The sequence below is a fragment of the Pararge aegeria genome, chromosome 14 (assembly GCF_905163445.1).
Source record: "Pararge aegeria chromosome 14, ilParAegt1.1, whole genome shotgun sequence".
In the NCBI taxonomy this organism is placed as follows: domain Eukaryota; kingdom Metazoa; phylum Arthropoda; class Insecta; order Lepidoptera; family Nymphalidae; genus Pararge; species Pararge aegeria.
Genome location: NC_053193.1, coordinates 15,287,782 through 15,311,476, shown reverse-complemented (window position 1 = coordinate 15,311,476; position 23,695 = coordinate 15,287,782). Strand labels below are relative to the sequence as shown.

General features: G+C 36.3%; 1 protein-coding gene across 2 annotated transcripts in view; it reads right to left on the bottom strand.

The window, feature by feature from the left end:
- The window catches only part of LOC120629114 (WASH complex subunit 1), a 58,110-nt gene that overhangs the window by 30,225 nt on the left and 4,190 nt on the right, over positions 1–23,695 (bottom strand). The window contains exons 1-4 of one of the 2 annotated variants that reach the window (XM_039897889.1): positions 23,530–23,654; positions 22,857–23,266; positions 21,366–21,659; positions 19,790–20,193 (exon numbers count right to left, since the gene is read on the bottom strand). In XM_039897889.1, the coding sequence (XP_039753823.1) occupies positions 19,790–20,193; positions 21,366–21,659; positions 22,857–23,234 (1,076 nt within the window). In that variant the 5' untranslated portion in view covers positions 23,235–23,266; positions 23,530–23,654. Of the gene's footprint in view, positions 1–19,789; positions 20,194–21,365; positions 21,660–22,856; positions 23,267–23,529; positions 23,655–23,695 lie in introns of those variants that run through there. The other variant, XM_039897891.1, reaches the window with a different exon arrangement.

The following is a 23,695-nucleotide window of genomic DNA, read 5'->3' as shown; positions in this document are numbered from 1 at the left end:
TTGCTCACTAATTAAAACACTAGCTAGAGGGCTGAGTCTACTGGTATTCTGTAAGGCTCCCAACCTTTCTCAGCCCGCGGCACACTTACAGCAAGGTTACCACTATTGAACCATTTAAATTTAAGTTACCATAACACCAATAAAATGACACGATAGATGGATTGATGATTTATTAGTTTCATAGATCTTAAAACCAAGTATTGACAGCTGTGATTTTAGTTTTTTTACTTTAAGCATAAATACACAGAACTAAAAAAAATATTTCTGGAATGGGTAATTTTGGGGGGCCGAGTGTGGGGTCAAGTAGCTAGAAGTCTCGTCATAACAGACTATTTTTATAATTGTTTCCGTCGAACCTAAGTGTGGTTTAAAAAAAGCGCTGGTTACCTTACAAGATAGGAAGCCGATAGTTACATTTTGAAATTTCGCCTAGACAGGTAAGCGCCCGCGCCCTTACCTAGCTAGATAGACAGATACTGGTTAATTAGGCAAATAGTCACAAATAATGCATTATTCATATTATATAAAACCAGTTATTGTTTATAAATAGACTATTTGTTAAAATGTATTGTACAATTTAACAAATCGTAATAAAACTACCCCAAGATTGATAAGCTCTGGTGTAAGTTATTAAATAGTATAATTATTGATCGTCAACCTGTCCTACCCTACCCCATCAGTACCTTTAGTAGGTACAAGATTTGCTCGCTCGCAATCGAGTAGTCGTTTTCATGTAACAAGTATTTCACTTGGACATCACAGTAAAACGGATCTTATCCATATTATTTTAAAGCTTAAATTGGCCAATTCATCAGCTGAAACTTTTGTAAAATAAAAATCGAAAGTATGGGAATCAGAAGGATGGAACAGCTAACGACCGTATCACACATCATGTCGTACATAAAAGACATAAAATAAACTCCCTACTATTTTTCCACGAGTTATCAGTGATTACATAAAAGCTCGAACAACTTACGGTACGAGGAAATAGTAAAACAAGAGAGATCACTTAAGGACATGAAATAAAATATCAACTAGACATTGACAGTGAAGACAAAAATAGAAAACTTTCGAGCTTACAACTCTCTACGTACGCTTCTGAGAACGCAGATTACGGCGACATAAGGTTCTGTACAAACGTGTCTAGACTCATCTTACTGCCGACACTCTACACAATCAAAGAAAAGCCAAAAGCAGCGAGGATATAGGAATAAGAAAGAGAGGTATATAGTTGGACGCAAAGGGTTCCGTTGCCGTACCTATTTGCCATTTTATTTATAACTTTTTTTTTGTTATTGTGGCGACGGACGGACAAATAAAGACATCTTACCCATGATAAAAGCAATACATATTCCGCTAACATAGCGTGCCACTACTTTACAACTACAAATCAAGTGCATGGAGAGATTTCGTTTACATCAAACAAGTAACATGCGTTCGGTGTGTGTATTAGTGCGTTTTATAACGATTTTCTGGAAACTTACAAGTAATAAATAGCTTTTATAGCCACTTACAACTTCTAAAAAACTTACTAACAAGATATTATATGGTATAAAATTTGTGTCCCGAGCGTTTCAATGTGTTGAGGTGTCCATTGACAGTTATCAGCATCCTGTAATTTCGTCAACGAAATGTGTCTACGTGTACACAGAGCCTAAGACGGCCAACACAGAAATAGCTCTTCGTGTGAAACACGCACGTTTCCTTCCTCAACGGCTGTACACTGAATTTTATTGACAAGGGCCGACGCCCTCGTTGCAACATTTATTAGACGCTAATCAATGATTTACATATCGAATAATTTATGAGTATTACTGAACTTTCGTAATCCAAAAACTCGTCGCGTCTGATTTTTTTCTATATAATTATGTTACTGTGAGCATCTGATATTAGTGGAAGTCTGTATTAAGCGGTGTATAATAAACATTCATTTATTCTGACTTGAATCATAAAAAAAATTACAAGTTGCTATATAACCTTCAATGACTATGAATTTTGGGAAGAAATAAGTGAAAATGGTATCTAATCGTGAGTACACAGATTGCTAATTGAATACATTACTTACGCAGTACTCCACATCAGATCGGGCCCTTATATTATCTATATGTTATACAGACCGTCAGCCTTTGCAGAAGAAGCTAGGCTCGGTCGTGGCGGGGTTGAGTGTTTTTTTTTTATAAATTTTTCATCACGCGAATGGCCATGCGAGCTAAATCTAATTTGGTTGGTAGTCAGAATACTGACGAAGGGGGAATACGGTCATTGCGAAAACCTATTTGGCAAAGCTCAGGCATTATATTATGTCTGCAAAAGTAGTAAAGAGACGAACTATTCAGTTCTCCATCTCCGGTGATGGTACGGGAGGTATGGAAACAATCAATCAATAGTTTATATGAAAAATTGGGTTGGTGAAAAGTTAACATATCATCGTAAAAGAGAGAAATATCGTAAAAATAAATTAAATGTTTAAAATTATTAGCACGGAATTAAAATGACAGAGATCAGAAAGTTATGTAGTTTGCTTTGGAAAACATGGCATAAGATAAACAAAGTAATTATAGCTAGATAGAAAACAATAGGTGAATATTTTTCACAAACGTCCATTCAACAAATAGGTTGTAAGTATTTAAAATTACTTACCTTTTTTCTTCTGCTGCATATATCATTTGAACCAACAAAAACATTCGTCATTATTTATGTATAACAAACATGCTTAACTTATAGCTATTTCATAATAAATCATACTTTAAAGCATCATTGGGATTTAAACAAAACAAAACAAACTTTGTTGTTTTATTCGCGCAGGGATACCTACTTCGTACGTATAATATACTAACTGTTCCCCGCGGTTTTACCTGCGTTAAGTAAAGATTAGCCGCAAGTCATGGACCCCTCACGTACGTCCCTTAATATAATGTTTTCAATATCAATAACATTATCAGGGTCACCTATTGCTTGAGACTTAATAAAATGCAGTCAAAATTAATTGACTCTTTTGAATTAATTGATTCTTTATTAATTATAATTTTTGACTATAGCATGAGACCAAATAGCATGCAGGGATAATATTGGATAGAAGCAGGCGTTACTTTGCGGAAATCCATGATATATTATGAAAATTAAGCTTAATTCGCTGTAGTCCGCGAAAAGCAGGAGAATCTGTATGGTGTAATTTATAATTTCTTCAATCCTTATACTCCACACCAAACACTGAAAAGGTCTTAACAATTATTCATTGTAGTCAACCTGAGGATGCTCCGGTTTCGGGGCGAAACGTGCGTAGAGGGTACATTGCCGAAAATCTGTTTGGTGTGGAGTATTAGGATTGAAGAAATTATAAATTACACCATAGAGATTCTCCTGCTTTTCGCGGACTATAGCAAATTAGGCTTAATTTTCATAATATGCAGTCATAATAAACTGACTCTTTTGTTGGAATTATTTTTATGCCTAATTTTATACTATTAAAATAAGAAGTGTGATGTGTGGTGACGGCATAATTCAAAATTCAAAATTCATTTATTTCAAGTAGGCCTAATATAAGCACTTTTGAAACGTCAAGTCTGTCTGTTTGTAGTGATTCTACGACCGGTTCGCAAGGCAGATTCTACCGAGAAGAAGCCGGCAAGAAACTCAGCAGTTGCTCTTTTCCAACATCAACAATTTACATTTTGCATTTTAACATTCATTCATCTTGTGAGAGCTGAAAGCGGAGCCGGATGCTTCCAAGCAACCTTGTCATTAAAAATTTCATCAAGTGTATAGTAACCTCGCTGTAATAAATGTGTTTTAACAAATTCTTTAAACTTGTGCATTGGCAGGTCCAAAATCACCTTAGGAATCATATTATAAAAGCGTAGAAGCATATCAAAGTAGGTACATTTCTAAAATATAGTTCAACGGGTACATACCACGATAATATTTTGGATGAATATCGACAAATCTTAAATATTTGAACTATATTTAAGACATGTTGATTAGCCACGAAAATTTTAGTTTAAAATCTTTGAAGTAGGTACAGTTGTTAAGTATATATCGCCTATTAAGTATAACGGAGAATTGGCAGTCTGTGTTTTATTACTATCTACCACGATCGCCAACCAGTCTGCCAAGCGTGTAGCGTGGTAATTATTGGCAAACCCTCCACCTCCACTAGACTAAAGGCCTTTTCTAACGGGAGCCGGTAGTAGTAGCACGAAGGAAGCTGCTGCCCGCTCTCTGTTATATTCCCTTATTAGCCTTATATTGTATTCTGTTCTGCCATCACAGCATAGCACATTAAATATTAATTAGCGCCTCATTCTGGTGAACCATTCGTTATTATTATTGTAACAAACAATAGTATAATACAATTACTTGTCAGTAATGTTTAATTTAAATTAATCACTTTAACATTGCATCGATTCTGATTGGACTCGAGCAAAAACTATTGTGACTTTCATTGACGACCGCTCTAGCGCAGCGGCGCGTTTTACGGTGGGAGGTTCAGGGTTCGATTCTCGGCCAGAGCGGATGGTGTAATTATAGGCACGTGAGGCTTAACAACATCGCCTCAGGTTCATGGACACAGGGCGGCACTTTGTAAAACACTTTTTTGCTCTGTTTATAAGCGATGGTTTTCAATATCAGGTGGACCATCTGTCAGTCAATCGATCTCTATTCCACGCCTCATAAGCGAATCTTTAGGGTGGTGCTCTACTCCCGCTGTATGAAAGTCAAGGACTTTTCGAAACTAAAAATGACTGTATTTTTCTCACATTGCACTTATAGGATATATTATCCCTACTAATATTATAAATGTGAATGTAAGTTTGTTTGTTACGCTTTCATGCAAAAACTACTAAACCGATCATCACGAAACTTTGTACACATATTCCTAAAGGTATTAGAAGTAATATAGGATGCTTTTTATCCCGAAATTAAGCTCAGTTCTCTCGGGAGAGGGGACGAAAGTGTTTTACGATTTTACACCAGGCTTAGCTATCCTAAATTCATAAAGTGCTGCCACATTTATAAGGCACATGTCTTTCGAAAAACAAAAACAAAAGCGGACGCAGTCGCGGGCAACAGCTAGTCATATATATATCAAGAAAAAACATTCGATTAAACGTATTCGATAATTTTAAAAAACAATGCTGTTGATAAGCCACACATTAATAATGCAGTCATCTGTTATAGTGAATTCAGAGTATAGTAAATAAGGCAAACAGGTGTAGGTCCTCGGGACGGGTATTTACGATTCACATGTTTACTTGTTCGAAGGTTTCAAATAGTGGGTGTTTAAAGATCCAAGAGCAAGAACAGATATTATATTAATCCACACTTCAGTTATTTGTTTAAATATGTTGAAATACTTTATTTAATATCATAGGTTTGTAAATTTGGCATTTCCAATACGTTTAAAAAAAAAATTTTATACAAGTTCTATTAAGTTACCACCGTATTTTATTAGTTATAGTGCTTTCTTTTTTATTTTTACCAACCATAAAAATAAAAGCACTTTTAGACCTGAGGAGCGCCAGTGTTTATTCAGAAGTATTTTGTGTACGTTAGTGTTAAGACTTAAGTTACACGCGTTTATGATTAATTTACGGTCGAGACAAAAAAAGGCTGCGTGTCTCGCTGTAATGATTGGACGTAGTTAATTTCCTGCTGCCATTCGCTGATTGATTCTATAATTACTTAGTACCTATCTGTCTCGAATATTTACACAAGTAGGGTCTGTGATAGGAGTATCGAGATACTTGCGCACGCGCACTAATTGTGCTGCCGTCAGATCAGAAGGTGTTAAGTGTGGACTTGTTGACGAATTTGCTAGTGCTTGTTGTGTGTATGTTAGGTATTCTTATACTATGCTTCTTGAAAGAGGGTTACTAGGACACACATCATAAGTAGCACTTCTCTATATAGATAAACGACTATAATTTCAAATTACTTATACAGTAATAATCGCGTTAACTGAAATTCGAGGTCTATGATTAAACATAATCAAAATTTAATACAAAAAAATACGAATCATTTTAATCAATCACTTGAACTCTAAGAACACTTGCAATACAAACTATTAATTATTTTTTTACGAAAAAATACAACTATTGTCTTTAGGGTAGCGTTTTTTTTACGTTCTTATAAAATACGTTCATAACACCCAACACTGTTTTTAATTGTTTGACACACGGTCAAGACACCATAGAGATGTTGATTACTACATTATGTGTATACGTACTCTTTTGCGTAATTCGAGGCGTAATTTGAAAATTCGCTTTATAGTGAAACCGCGTATGACGGGGTCGCGTAAAGCGGGGTATTACTGTAGTTCATTTGACCCTGCGGTGATAGCCTAATGATTTGTACTTTGGCTTTAGTTTGGAGTTCAAGCCCCGGCACTCAATAATCATTTTTGATTGATTACCTAGGGGAGCAGAAAATTAAAAAATACACCTCACGTAATTTATGGACGCCCCCTTAGGTAAATAGGAGAGGGTCGGGAATAATAGAATTATCACAAACTGAATCGCTGGCCGCGAACTACATCACCATAAACCTCCCACGCTTATAAATTAGCGGCGAGTGAAGTGCGCGCACAATTCCCGCCTTGTTCTATGAATTCGTGAGATGACGTCGGAAGTTTTATCGACGCGGACGTTCGACGGCCTCCGTGCCGTAGTGTTGATCGTCGTCGTCTTGTAAGTGGAGGTTTCGTACGAACCCTAGCAGGGACAATTTACAATCTTCGCTGGTCTGGGCTGATGGGAGGCTTTAAGGCCTTGGCTTGACAGAGACTCGCCATCAATTAATTATTTAATTATTAAGCGTTGCGGTACGATGTTGCGTAGAAACCGATTGGCGTTATCTATACTAATATTATAAAGCTGAAGAGTTTGTTTCCTCCAGCGAGTTTGTTAATCTCATATATCTCAGGAACTACTGGTTGGAATTGAGCAATTCTTTTTTTTTCGGATGTTGCATTTATCGAGGGATCCTATAGGCTATATAAAAACATCAAGCTACGACCGATAGGAAAGGAGAATCAACGAAAATATATTCCTGTTGAGAGCTTCCATGGCGCTGCGTAAACGGTTAAAGTTGTGAATGACGTAATTTTTTGCCGTTTAAAAGTTCAAAAAAAAAGCGGCAGCATATCTTTGGCATAATAAAATCCCTATCCTAAAATAAGACATATTTTCGAAGGAGTATTAACTATTATCCAAATAAACACATTATACGTCATGATTTTTAGAAATCCGAAACTGATGTAGGCGGAGTCGCGGGCAATAGCTAGTGGCTTATACCTGCCATAAGACATACCCCTAACAGGTTAGCCAGCTACAATCTTAAACTGGATCATCACTTAGCAACAGGTGAGATTGCATACAATGGCTAACTTGAAGTAAAATAAAACGTCGAGCAAAGTGCGCGCACAATTCCCGCCTTGTTCTGTGAATTCGTGTGATGACGTCGGATGTTTTATCGACACGGACGTATGAGTTGTTAATAGTAGCGCCATTGTAAACTGTTCAATGGAAATTAAGTTTGCAACAACGTAAACGTAAATGTTTATAGTTTAATCCTTACTAATATTATAAATGTCAATGTGAGTTGGTTTGTTACGCTTTCACGTGAAAAAAAATCTAAATTCATTCAATTATCGTAGTATAGTTATTTATTTATAAGCACCTTTGAAACGTCATGTCAGTCTCTTGGTTGTGATTCTAACACCGGTCCGGAAGGCAGATTCTACCAAGATCTTTTTCAACATTGGCGCAGTGGGCAGCAACCCTGCTTTCTGCGTCCAAGTCCGTGGGTTCGATTCCCAAAACTGGAGATGTTTGTGTGATGAACATTAATGTTTTTCAGTAGCTGGGTGTTGATCTGTATATTATACGTATTTATGTGTATTATATTCACTAAAATATTCATCAGTCATCTTAGTACCCATGACACAAGCTACGCTTACCTTGGGGCTAGATGTATGATGTATGATGTCGTAGTATATTTATTTTACGGTTACTATCGTTAGCCGTCTTCCACACAGCCTTGTCTTTAAGAAATTCATATAGTAAAAAAATAATTAATTGTGTTTTAACACATTATTTAAACTTATGCATTATATATATGTACCTACATAGGCTGCCTGGCTTTTTCTTTTTTTAATCCGTATTTGTTTCCTGAATCAGGCAATCAAATTACTAATCAAATTTAGCTGTGCCGTTCTAATATAACAGAGGCTATTTGTTTAAATCGCACGGAACCTTTCTCCGGGTATTTTCTTGATATAAAAAGTATGAATATCCTTTATAGATATCCCACGTAGATATGCGTGAGCTATTCTGGATATCTTCTTGGGATAGAAAGTATACGTAGTACATATCCTATATCCAATCCAGGATGTAAGCTATAGATATATTATGTTCTAAATTTCAACAACATCGGTGCAGCTGTCCTGCCGGACACAGGGTACAAACAAACAAACCGTCTTTCCCGTTTATATTATTACTATGGACAAGCAATTATCTGTGTTATGTAGTTTGGTAAATGATCTTTGACTAAGACTAATCATCATCATCATCGTCATCACTTCAACGGATTGACGTCCACTGTTGAGACATATAGGCATTTCCAAAATCCACTGTTCTGAGCCGTTCGTTTCCAGCTTTAATGATAAAAAATATATTTGACTTTGACTTATTCTATAATTAAAATAATCTTATTATCTTATTTCTATTATGATACCTAGTTATTTCTAAATCACAAACGGACAATTTAATTTTGTAAAAAATGGGCATCTTACGATTCCAATTCCACGAATGAGAATATCATATTTATAATGTTAATAAAAATTCTATCCGGTTTGTCAAGAAGTCATAAATGGATTGGAGTTTTCAGAAACAATTAAATTGAATCGTTTCGTTATAAAAACTTTGTTCTAAATTATTTCTCAAAAATGTTTGTGATAAAAACGATTAAATATGATAGTTGGTTATTTAGCAATGAACATTATATTCTTGAATTGTAATTACAAATTTTATACTCATCATCGTCATCATCGTGTCAACCAACCAAATTTGTAATGAGTTACAAATTCTGAGATCTTGCGCCGCTGGCGTCTTTCCGCCTGATCCTTTTTATACTCGAACATAATTAGTACAATTGGGTGTAAATATTTCGTCTACAAAATTCGTCTATGCCGGTGCGGTGTGCGCTATGGTTTTATATAAAGTCGCAGGTCGCCGGTCGCAGGTTCGATCCCCGGTAGAGGTAATTTGTTATTTATAAATTCTGTATTTTCTCTCTGGTCTGGTCAGAGGCTCGCGCTTCCTAACCTAGCATATTATGCAGCGGCGTGCATAGAGGGTATGCCCAGGGTATGCAGATATATAAAACTTACGGGTAGGCAATGTAAGAGTTATAAAAATCCTACCCTTAAGTTTTTACAACTCGTACTGGATTAATATAACTCATTTTATATCATCTGCATACCCTGTGCACACTAACCTAACCTAACCTAACATATAATTATTAAAGTATCTTTAAAGCATAGCTCAAATTAAAATTAGCTCAGAATATAATGTTGACGAACCCAACTACTACAAACAACTAAACAAACTACAAAGTGATTAACAGGCATCTCATCAACTATGAGGTACAGAAAACATTTTTGTACCAGAAGGCATGGACAGTTTTTCTGGGCAGAAAGTTGATGATTTCAGTAGATGGTAGTATGTATATGTAGTAGTAGCACAGAGGACCCTGCTGCCCGTTCTCCGTTATATTCCCTTTTTCACCTCGTACGACCCCGGAAAGAGGAGGGGGTGGTCACACTCCCGCCTCCTCCAGTACTCTGATCTGCCGTTACTAAACGGGACACGGGCATGTCACTGACTGAGATAGTTATCAAATTTCTATTAGTTAATCTATTAAAACGTTACACAGTAGTCGATTGACGGACTTTTTTGTCATTCTAAGACCATAGTATAAATTTTATACAAATCAATTGTAGGCCGAAACGTTTTCAAAAAAACATCCACACTAATTCTGAGAAGTTCAAATAATCCAATGAAGCATTTGAACTAATCAGAGCGCGCGTTACCGATTTAAGCGTTCAGCGGTGTACTCACAAATGTTTACGCCTGTGCGCGATATAATGCTGATATTTGTTCAAGTATTTCAAAATATCGATATGGAGAAATCGCACCGCCATTATAATTCAATTATATTTATTGCTGTCATTCTGACAGCCATATAAGATGGTCAATTAGCATTCTGTACATTGTAATAATGCTAATTCATATCAAGGTCGTTAACTGGAGACAATTAGACTGGAAAAGGTATGTCTGCGAATATATTTATACCGCCTCGTTGGTCCAGTAGTGAGCATGTTCGACTGCTGATGTTTTTGCATTGATTGGTATTCAGTTTTGCCATCGATACTATTCTATTCCTTCTAATTATCCTTCTAAATTTAAAATTTCTACGTCCGGCCGTTGGGGCTGTAGGTAATATCTGACAGATTTATAGAATAGAGTAGCATAGAATATACAAGATATATACACGGTATTCAGAATATATCATATAATGGTTTATTAAAAATTTCAAAAATTCTAATTATCCTTCTAAATTTAAAATTTCTACGTCCGGCCGTTGGGGCTGTAGGTAATATCTGACAGATTTATAGAATAGAGTAGCATAGAATATACAAGATATATACACGGTATTCAGAATATATCATATAATGGTTTATTAAAAATTTCAAAAATTCTAATTATCCATCTAAATTTAAAATTTCTACGTCCGGCCGTTGGGGCTGTAGGTAATATCTGACAGATTTATAGAATAGAGTAGCATAGAATATACAAGATATATACACGGTATTCAGAATATATCATATAATGGTTTATTAAAAATTTCAAAAATTGTTGTTAAAGGGTTAAACTTGTTGGCTGATAAAGTTTGCGTTTTAATGATAAGTTGCATAAATAGGTTCTCATGAGCAGCTCCTTAAACACGCTCAATAATAAACAACTCATTATATTTCAGTTTTCCTCATAGCACCGCTCAGGTCAAAATATTATGGTTTGTCGATTATAGCTTCATATAAAGTTTTTCCTTAATATATGAAGGAACATTGTAATATGTTTTACAACTTAAAACAGGTTCAGCTGTATTATATTGGGTAGGGTGATTATAAAAAACTAACTTTTGCCCGCGTCCTTCGTCCGCGTTTATAACAGTTTTTACAAATCCCGTGGGAACCATTAGTTTTCCTGATATAAAAAATCATTAATAAAAGCCTTTATACTCCGTACTTTTAACTAAGTCTATGCCAAAAATAGAGTTCATTGTTAAAAATATGACATTTTAATCGTCAGTCAATACGGTTTTTAAAAAATCCCATGGGAATCGTTACTCTCGGTACTTTGAACTAACTCAATGCCAAAAATGAAGGTTATTTTTAAAAACGTGTCGTTTTAACAGTCGGTCAATAGGAAATCAGTCATATTTCATCCCCAGGCAAATTCAAGGCCCTTAATGCATTCAAACTTAGACCCTTATTTAAATGAAGTTTAATCATTGAACATTTACGTATCCAAACTACGTTGTTGCACGGTGACGCAGTGTCAAAGTCGCGGGCGACGGCTAGTCTAATAACAAATTGGCGATAGACGACATTTTTTCACTTAAAAACCCGTCGGTTAGGTCTCTGTGCAGAGGATGTGATGCGATAAAAAGCTAAATAACTCAACGTGCGCGTAAAAGCACTAATGATGGCGTGACTGATTGACTGGAGGCCAATGCCAAACGAGGGTCGCCCAGTCATGTTGTCCTACCTCCTCACTAAGCGCCGTGAATCATATTTTAAAGTAAGAGCACTCTGAGAAACTTTACATATCAATCATCACGACGCTGCTTTCTGAGTCCAGTTTCTTTCTGGGTCGTGGGTTCGATTCCCACAACTTTAAAATGTTTCTGTGATGAACATGAATGTTTTTCAGTGTCTGGATGTTTATCTGTATTTGATAATTATTTATATATTTTATTCTTAAAAATTATTCATCAGTCTTCTTAGTATCCAGAACGCAAGCTACGCTTACTTTGGGGCTATATGACGATGTGTGTATTGTCGTAGTATATTTATTATTATTATTTTTATCATTATCAACCCTTTCGCGGTCTCCTCTCAGAATGAGAAGAGTTTAGGGCGGTAGTCCACGATGTTGGGCAAGTGCAGATTGGCAGACTTCACACGCCTTTGAAAACGTTATGGAGAACTCTCAAGCATGCAGGTTTCCTCACGATGTTTTCCGTCACCGTTCAAGAAAGCGGGCAGTGGTTCTTCCAGTGATTGGATCCAGCTATAGAACACTACACATATGACTAATGCCAAACGAATCCTTCATTCACTTAGCGTGGCTCAGAACTGATAGTGGAAACAGCTCAGTTCAGAAGGATGGCTGTGAGAGACGAAGCGAGCGAAAAAATAGCAAATAGACGTGTGATGTGATGTGTTATGTGATGTGTGATGTGATGTGTGATGTGATGTGTGATGTGATGTGATGTGTGATGTGATGTGTGATGTGTGATGTGTGATGTGATGTGTGATGTGATGTGTGATGTGATGTATGATATGATGTGTCTACTGTAAGTGTATAGTAAACAGGGATCAGTGGAAAAAACCTCGCATCGCTCATCTTCTTCCCGTCGCTACACGTGCTAGCATCGCTCAGTTGCTTTGCACGTCTTTGGTGGAAACGCAACTTTATCAATTCAGTAAGTGGCGCCGTGCAAGACATACAATGACTTAATAGTTGAAGTATTTTGTTTTTATAAATTTAAAATGCATATAAAAAATTGCGGAACCGACAGGATTTGAACCTGCGACTCTCTGGCAATCGCAGCCTGAGCGAATTCTCCAATTAAGCTACGGCTGTCCTACTGTCGATGCTGAAATTAGTATATGCATTTCACATCAGTCTTATAGCGACTGTAGCGTCATCTAGTAGGAAACGTTGCAGTTTCGATCAACTTTTTCAAAGGTCCATATTACAATGAGACACTGTAATATGGACCTTTGAAAAACGACACGACGACACAAGTATTTTGGCCATATTGTGATAAAAAAAACAATATGCAGATTGCTGAAGCGATAAGCGTACATAAATAGTGAGAATTCTGTTCAAAATAATTTATTCCAATTATCTCCGTATATCAAGTCTGTCTGTTTACAACCGTATCTTAGTAAAAAATTTGCTCGCACTCAATCGAAGAAGCGTTTTCGAGTATCGAAATACTTGCGACATCGTAGTAAAATGCATCCTATTAGAATCTTTTTAAAGCGCAGATTTATCTACAATCAGTTCGGGCTTTGGCAGAACGTTCGTACAAGATTTGCAATTCTAAACGAATAACACCAGGCCCATATGCGAGAACAACTCATCGATTGCGGGCAAGCAAATCTTGTGCTACAGAATATAACTGAAGTGAAACCTCACCTTTACTAAAATACATCATAAAAGCAAACACGAATGTTATTTGTACAAATCAAAGTTCCTCGGAACAAACGCACGCGCTTTGTTTTCGAAGCCGCTTCCACTTAGCGAATACTGGGAAATGGGTTTATTTTGTAAACTCCGAAACCGATACGTTTGATAGAATTGAACATTACATTCTGAAACGAATATACTTCAACTTACATTTAGTTGATATAATGCAACGTTAAGGTTTACAAACAAAATACTGTTTCGATTGAGTTATACGAATACTTTGCGCTTCCGAGTTGTTCGAGATAAATCCATGGCTATATATATTATTGACAATATTCCGCGTATTGTATTGCCGTATGCCATATTGGTAACCAAATATTGTCAATATTTATATTGTAAATTATATTGACTGTGTGCGGGCAGCAAGATTAAGATCGAAAGGGTCTCCTTATACTTGACACTGGTTAAATAGTTTTCGAAACCTGCGTACTTAAATTGAATTATCGTCTGCTTCATCAAAATTTTATACATATCCCTTTATTATTTACCCGCCCTTTATTTAATTTATTTAATGTGGGGCAGTTTGGAGTGATTAATAATACAATTCTAATTCTGTAGAACTAATAATCAATCTCGTAAGTTAAAGTAAGCATTTAGTAAGTAATGTAAGCGCAAAAAAATATGTTTGTTACGACATCACAGTACAAATCTTTGTATTTATTTGCTTTTCTCTACGGTAACATGCATGTAACCAACATATGAACCTTCCTCTAGAATCACTCTATTTATTGCTGAAAACTGATTGCTTTAAAAGATCTAAACGTACTAACAGAGGGAGCTATTTTGTTTTATACAATGAAAAGAAGATTATAATAATGTTTTTATATAACAAAAAGATCAATCGGCTCTTATATATTTAAGAAGAAATTAAACAACTTCAAATTCTTTGAGTCTTATTAAGTGAACGGCTACTCTGAAAGAACTAATCTGAGAGTTAGATATTGACTTGCATTTCAAATAAACTTGGTATTAAGCTCTAAGTAATATTTTAGTAACCCCATATGAATCTATGAAAATGTCCTAAAACCTCTATCGCAGAGCATGACGACGACACTATTAAGATACGATATAAGACCAAAGATTTCCATACATACGTAGAAATTTAAACCAACAAAAAAACATAGTCAAGTTAATCAATGATTAATTACATTTTCGAAGAAAATTTACGATTACAAACTAGACTTTAACACAATGGCTTTCCTGGAACATTTATCTATACAAGAAAGATTCTTGAGGACGATTCCTTGAAATGTGAGGAGAAAATTTAAAATTCCAATGTTCATGTTACGTGGTGCATTCTGGAAGATGGTTGCCTATGCGTAGGTACGAGGAATTGTATAGGCATTCAGATTGAGATCTAGACGAGCAATGCGCCTTTTATGTAAAGAACACTATTATGTCCGTAATGTGACGATAGTAATATTGCAGATCTTAAAATGAAATCTTTACACTAATTAGACTGAAACTTAAAGGAATTAAAATAAATGTCGACTCATAATATTTAAATACTAGTGTTTTTTTTTTTTAATTCACGCAGAGAATAAAAACATTTATTAAGTACATATGCAAGTAGCATTGATTATATATTACCAACCCATTGACTGAATAAACCATTATATGCTTCATTTTTATTTACTTGTCTTATTGTAAAAAAAAATCTGTCATTACTATTTAGAGTAATGTATGTTTTAAAATAAATAAATAAATAAATACACTACGACAATACACACATCGCTATCTAGCCCCAAAGTAAGCGTAGCTTGTGTTATGAGTACTAAGATGACTGGTGAATATTTTGATAAATAATATAAGTAAATACTTATAATATACATATAAACACCCAGAGACTGAAAACATTCATGTTCATCACACAAACATTTTCCAGTCGTGGGAATCGAACCCACGGCCTTGGACTCAGAGAGCAAGGTCGCTGCCCACTGCGCCAATCGGCCGTCTAAGAAATAATAAGTACAGAAGCCGGCAAGGCTTAAGGATGCGAAGAATCTATATACTAGCTATTGCTCGTGTTCTCCATCCGTGTTTATTACGGTTTTTTTACTAAGCCCGAGGGAATAGTTTGTTTTCGTTGGTAAGGTAGCCTTTGTTACTCTCCGTAATTTCAACTAACTCTATGCCAAAATTTAAGTTGATTGGTTGCTTGGTCAGAACACTAAGCAAGGACAAACAAACACACGTTCGCATTCATAGTAGTAGTAAGGATGTAATATTTTGTATCAATAAAAATGTAATAAAAAAAAAGCTTTAAAAGGGTTTATCGGGATACCAAGTTACTAATTGTTTTAACTCATTTTTAAACCACGCTTTACACTTAAAAGTAATGAAAATACACTTAAAAGTAAGTATAATAAGACAAGATAGAAAAAATAGAGTATAAATAACGTTGGCTTCGAGATAAACAAATGAGCACGTAAGCATTTCGGACGCGCACCGTATTAAAAGGCATTTATACGCGTTTATCTCACAAACATGCCATTTGATATTCCATCGACGGCCCGCGCTAGGGTCAAGTGACCCATAACTCTAATCCTACTCAGAGCAGAGCATAGACGATTTACATTTTTCTACGAAACCCTTTCTATTACACCTTCCTTTTGTGGATAGCGATGCTACTTACAATTCATGTAATGCAACATCCATTGCAGCCGGTTTACTTGAAAAATGTACGTTTCACGAATTCCAATAACATGGTTAGATATGCCGCTTTAGTCTCGCTCATAAATTAAACGATAAGCCCCGCTGGGTAGTTGGTTTTTTAGGCCTTTCTAAAGTTCATGTGTCAAGTAACTTTTATCGACTCTTTGGGTGTGTTTATCACGCACTATTAAAGTATTAACTTATAAAAGGCGCCAGAATTCATTCTATCTCTTTCGTACAATATGCGGGCGTACCGTAACATCCCTAAAATTCTAGCATACAGGCAGCGAACAAAACATCGCGTCGAACTCAGCATCTGTATTATTACTACAGATAGATGCCAATGTGTTTTTTTGTTTGTTTTTTTAGCTACGTTCAACTCTACTAGAAATTTCGTATAGAGACAGCTTGCATGATATACAGCTAATATGAGCGGCATGAAATCATTATTTCTACTACTTTCTCGTCATATTACCCAGATCTGAAACGATATAATGGGTAGACATAAATATCAGCCAACATTAGATAAAAAACTAAAAGTTTGCGCGGATTTTAAGTTAGTGATGATACAGAATAAGATGGTCGCGGGCTTACCCGTTTGGGGAATAGCACCCCAATCGGTTTCTACGCGGCATCGTACCGGAACGTTAAATCGCTTGGCAACACGCCCGCAGCCTTTCACCAGATCAAAACACCCACCAGAAGAAAAATCGGAAATAATAAATTCTCAAATAGACCCACCACTTCGGGGATCGAAACCGGGACCTGAGGTTTTGAGACCACAGCGCTGACCACTGCGCCAGGAAGGTCGTCAAGGTGTTATAAAGCTAATTTTTAGTTTAACGTTAGCCTAACCCAAAAAGTAAGAAGCAATTATTTCGATCACAGTCAAAAACTTCAATTTTATTTATTTTAAAACTTTACAAGAGAGTTAATTAGAAACTACAGGTTCTGAAGCTAATGAGAACACGAGGCAGATAAGATCGATATCGGCGCCTTAGCTCTCTCGCAAATCGGAACAACCAGTTTATGAATAAGCTTTCAAACTAAAGGATGAATATACAATCAATCGAATCTTATATCTAGATAAACTGTACTTGTTTTTCCGATCAAACTATATGCTCACTTCACCATCAGCCTTTTAACGTCCCACTGGTATGACGGCCGATTGGCGCAGTGAGCAGCGGACTCTGCTTTCAGAGTACAAGGCTATGGGTTCGAATCCCACAGCTGGAAAATGTATGTAACATGAACATTTTCCATTGTCTGGGTGTGTAGCTATATATTATAAGTGTTTATGTATATTATTCATAAAAATATTCATCAGTCATCTTAGTACTTATACCACAAGCTACGCTTGCTTTGGAGAGCTACCTTGTTAATAAGGGTATACCTATTACCCTTAATATTAGGCACCGGATAGCTATAGTGCGATTTCACTAACGTCGCTCACATCTCTTGGTGTAGCAAAATATTTTTTTCATAATTTTTCCGATCGTAGCTGATAAGCACCTTCAGAATCGCAACAGCGTCACCTGGGGATAGGAGACACCGCGAAAGTTCGCTATAAGTTCTTAGTTCGCCCATGGGCTCAACGACATCGGGGGAGAGAGGGACGTCTACCCGAAGGTGCCTTCTGCGAGAAATATATTGACAACTATCGCTGTAACACGGTGTGATCTTTTCCAATGTCTAATTGGTAAAAAAAAATCAGCAAAATTTGTTTGATGCACAAAAGACACGCTATACAGAGTTTCAACGGTGCGATGCGACGGCGGTAAAAACTAAATCAATTGCTGTCGTTTCTGGTGCAGTAAACTTCAATTAATTTGAATATTGTTAAGAGACACGAGGTAGATTAAGAGGGCTGTCGATGTTCTAGGCTTCAAGAAATACATTGTTTAAGTTGAATGAAAATCATTAATTAAATTTATTAGAGACGGTCCGCTTTCGAATAAAATAACCCTGCCAACATTTTATTACTCTTCCATACTGACGTGACACAAAAAAATCTCAATCATACTGCTCTTTTCATACTCCCTTTTGAAAATAATTGAAAGATGAAATAAAAAACACATGCATTTACGCGAACGCCATTTGGAACACATGTTAAGGGTTTTCTGCATGAAAAAATCAGGTAAGAAAGGTCAAATTACGGCAAACTATGAATATGTTTTTTATACCGCTCCGAAACTAAGCCCCTGCTTAGTCTTATCATTAACGAAACACATTTTTTGTATTAATTTAAATATATTCTCTATCTGGCATCGTGAAAGGGGATTTAAATCGGAACCAGAAAATCTCAACATTTTAAATTCTATCACGCTGCTTGTATAATTGGCTTAATCTTTAATTGAACCGGCGTTAGCGCATTGGGTAGGAGTTCAACTTCACTTTCGGGTGGCCGATTTCGAATCCCAGCTCGCACCTTTAACTGTTCTAAGTTATGTACGTTTTAAGTAATTTAAATATCACTTGCTTCAACGGTGAAGGAAAACATTGTGAGAAAACCTGCATACTTGAGAGTTCTACATAATGTTCTCAAAGGTGTGTGGAGTCCACCAATCCGTCCTGGACAAGCGTTGTAGACTACGGCCCAACAAAAGTGAATGGAAGGAGAGGACAAGAAGAAGAATAGCGACCCGACCCGACTTCTAAGATATATACTAATGTGTGGCAGTTTGGAGTGGTTAACAATACAATTACTTATTATTTTAATTAAATCGTATGGTATTGGTCAATGTTTGCAATGGAAGCGCCCAAAAATATATATTTGTTAAGACATAACAATACAAATCATTGAATTACTTTGCTTTTATCTCCTACTAGCAGTTGCCCACGACTTCGACCGCGGTGAAATTATGATTTGCTCGAAATAAAATAAACTCCACGGGATCGCCTATTTCCTATTCCACCTTAAAATCTGTTCAATGAATTATACGTTGTCACAGTCAGAAATAAATACATACTCTCTATAACTCTTTTAAATATAATATTAGAACTGATTTATTAAATGGAAGTTTAAAAAAATACTTTTAAAAAACTCTGTATGTAAAAAAAAAGAATACAGGGAACCTAACAGGGTTTTCATTACAATTGCTTTTAATTATTGTGATATTATTATGAACAATGTATGAGTAATGAAATGTGAAATGCAAATAAATTTAAATTGAAATTGGATATTAGTAGTGTGCACCTTAGGGCGATTGAAGCTGATGGCCGCGTCTACGTCTATGTAGAATTCCTGATTATCCGGGAGTTCGTCTTGAATAACTCTATGTATTTCTCAAAATTGCATTAAAATCCGTAGCGAAGCTTAAAAGTTCTAAGCGTACAAACAGCGGGAGCGACTTTGTCTCATACTATGCAAAGATAAAAACATGTTCCTGCGGAGTTTGTGGCTTTTTGAATTTTACTTCGATGAGCTATAACTACAGTTAACATTGGCTACCTATGTACAACGGAAGGTTCCGGCCGACCAAGTACGGAGAAAGGAGAAGAAGAACTACAGCTGTAATTTTCCATAGAAATCTTCCTCGTTATGACAAAAATAAATAAATTGAAATAAGTTTACCTACAATCCTAGCACTCACCTATCCTTGCTTGGTTGGATATCCATCGGCGGTGGCGGTGGTGGCGGCGGAGGCGGTGGCACGGGCATGTTAGGTGGTCCAGGCACGCTAAACGGTCCAGGCATGCTAATTGGTTCCGGCATGCCGAGTGGCTTGGGCATGTCAGATGGCCCCGGCATGGTAGGTGGTACAGGCGCGGGAGAAGTTAAAATCGGGGGTGCGTCTGTTATATCCGGCACTGCATTATTAATGTCTTGCAAATCTGGAAGCTCGGGCAGTTCTAGTTCTGGCACCATGTTCGACGGGGTAACTGGCGATGTGATCGCTGATGGTGCAATAGAACCGTCGCTCGTTATCAGAAACTGTACGTCCCCGGCGATCCCGGGCAAATGCGGTAGATCGAGTGGCATGTCCAGCTCTGGTACCTGGTGTCAATGAGGAATAGAATAAGGACCATGGTATTTTATACTGATATATATATATTTTATTATTCCACTACAGGTTAGCCCTCGACTGTAATCTCACCTGGTAGTTAGTGATGATGCTGTCTAAGGCGAGCTAACCTGTTACGGAGTATGGTAGTTATACCCCTTAATCGGTTTGTACATATTGCGCACTAAATCGCTTAGCGGCACGTCTGTCAGTATGGTGGTATCTAGCCTCGGCCAAAGCCTCCCACAAGACCAGACCAAAGAAAAATCAGAAATTCCTAAATTGTCTATGCCAGGAATCGAGCCCGAAACCTCCTACTTAAATTCCCAGCGCCAGGGAGATCATCGAAATATTATAAATCATGTTATAAAGGGGTAAGATCTATTTGTTTGTTATGGATAAACAGTGTAGCAGATATGAATGCACCTTTCACAATCCCTTCTCTTCGAACGAATTTCGTACGATTAGACTAAGAGAAGATAACGGGGAACCATTTACTGCGATCGCTACGTCTGCCCAGCATGGTGATTATCGACAAACCCTCCCTGAGTTGGAAGAGGCCTTTAGTCCACCAGTGAAAAGTTACAGGCTATTTAAGATGATGAATGAATAAACTCTGTTAGGGGCTAACAGCTGCCCGATTACTTTTAAATTATGCGTTTTATATGAAGGTTGGTTGAAAACTTATTGGAAAAGTTATAGTCTAGTCGACAAGTTGAAAATGGTACAAAATAGAGATACTGCTCTTAAAATTATGTGCGATAGCTCATTGGATCCGGAATCGCGCCTAGAAAAATGTGCCAAAACCGTCTATTAGCACATAAAAAATTGCAAAAGTTATAAACAATTGAAGACGAATAAAAAATTTCGTTTTTTGCCAATATTTCATAAACTATTAATATTTAAGAAATTTCAAAAGAGATTCTGAAAGGGGAGGAAATTTCCAATAAAAAAACTCCAAACTCCCATCTTTCTCCATTATTTATAATTTTAATTTAACAATGTAATGCCAATGTAATGCCAATCTGTAATTTATTTAAAGTATTGAATATACGTTAACTAACAAAATTATATCGAACTTCCATCTTAATTGTAAGTGAAAAAAAATGTTTAAATTATATATGTATGTTTATGTAATTCAAGTATGTTTTCTTTTTAAACTCACCATTCCCATGCCGGGCGCGTACATGTATTCGTCGATTTCCCTTTTCAAGATATTCCTGTTCATGATAGACGGTGGTGCTTCTTCCAAAACGTTTTTCTCCACGTGTGCACTCACTCTGGGAACGTAGGCGGCCGTTTTGTTCGGGGCGGCACAGTAAGGGCTCACATCAGTGTTGTAAACCAAAAGTTCACCCACAGTCGACACATCGTTCACTACAGCTTTCAAATTGAAATCCTGCTTAGGTTTCGCCGTTTTAGATTCAGCTACTTTCACGTGGAAGAAGTGCAGCATTTCCTACAATGACACCGTGAATATGAGGTGCTTGTATTTGTTAAAACAAATGATCAACTATTAAGATATTCTAACAACGAACGTAGAAAGAATAAACTATGTCATTCTACAAAAATTTTCGCCAAAAGTATCTTTATTATTTATACCTATTATTTATAAAGTAAAAAGTAAAGGCGGACGGGAAAAAAATCAAAAAAAAAAACTGTTAGAAATAAACTCTACAAGTTTAAGTGTGTTGAGGAAAGTTTATGAATGTGTAGAATAGAAATTAAAATGTTTCCTGTAGACAGTTTCCTATTATGTTACCGACCGTACTACTCTCGCAAATGCTCCTTATCATCTTTCACTTTAATAAACGTATCTGGAGGCAGACGATAGTACAAGAACTAAAATCTATATATATAAAACAAAGTCGTGTTAGTTACTATAACTTGAGAGCGGACGGACCGATTTTCATTATTTTTGATGTGTTGGATACTGCAGAATAGCATAATAAGTATAGAATAATAATATTTATCGATAAAACAATATTTTTAAAATCAAAAGAAAAATCTAGCCGTGAGTAACAAAACACAACTGACCGTCAGTGGCGTGCAGATGATTTAAAATGAAGAAAATCTCCTGTACGAGTTAAAAAAAACTTAATTGGCATTGTAAGAGTTATAATAACCCTTAAGTTTTTATAACTCGTACTGGAGATTTCCTTTATTTTATATCATCTGCATACCCTCTATGCACGCCACTGCTGACAGTGCACGTCAGTTTGTCGATAAACGTGGAACGGTTGATGTGGCCCAAAGAGAGCTACTCGTACATTAATCCGGAGTAAGATAAGTACGTATTGTACTTTACAAAGGCATTGTGATGTACAAAATATTAAGGCGAAATGAAATTCGCGGGGCTTTCATCCCCTCTCCCAAAGGAACCGAGCTTAATGTAGGGATAAAAATATCCTATATTACTTCTAACACTTCCAAGAATATGTGTACAAAGTTTCATGAGGATCGGTTAAGAAGTTTTTGCGTGAAAGCGTAACACACAAACTTACATTCACTATTAGTAGGGATTATAAATGCGAAATTTTGTTTGTTTGTCCTTCCTTGACGTCCTAACAAAGCATCCAAACGACTAATTCAGAACGGGTAGCACCGCGAGGCGCATCTAGAATGAAATAAATAAATAAAATGTATTTGCACATACCTGAATCGATTTATCATTCGACTGCCTCTGAGACTTCCCACTCAGAGTAATCTTTCTATTAGATTCGTAGTGGTAACAGTTTGTATCGAAAATTGACTGGTAATTCTCATGTTCGATCGAAGCTGGATACTTAGCACTGGAAAACACTTTAATTGCCTTCTGCATACCAGCAAGTTTCTCCACTTTAGCTCTCGATAAAGTGATCCTTTCCTGGAGTTTGGACGTCTTTTCAGTGTTTATATTTATTCTGTTCATTATACGAGTGAACACGTCGTCAACTATTCCGTTCAGATTGTCTAAGGTATCAGCGATCTGATAGATGGTCCCTTCCATACTCAGATCATTGGGTATTAAATTGATTTTATAAATACCCTCCATTTTTAACGTCCTTTATAATGAATAAGTAGAATCTGCAACAATTTGTACTTGTTTTCTAGATTCAGTCTTGTTAGCTTATCACAGCTTTTGGAATAGGGCCTTGATTCTCTATCTTTCTATTGATGAAATACAATGCATTGTTCCGCACATTTTAACACTATTTTGTATAAACTACTATATTTATTTTATGTTATCTATTCCTTGTAGAAGAACCAAATATTCTTGTTAACTGCTGTGTGTATTACTGTTGAATTTCATAGGGAATCAGGGCCCAGAGTAAAAGAAATAGCCTCACCTAAAAGCTTCATTTTTATCACCTAAAATAAATTAATAAGGCACAAGAATTATCACTAGACACAGTATTCCTGTGTGAAATCAAAAAGTCCAATAATTTATAATTGGTAAAGCTACTAGTATTCTCTATTTACATTTGGGTCACTGTTAGTCTATTTGTATTTATC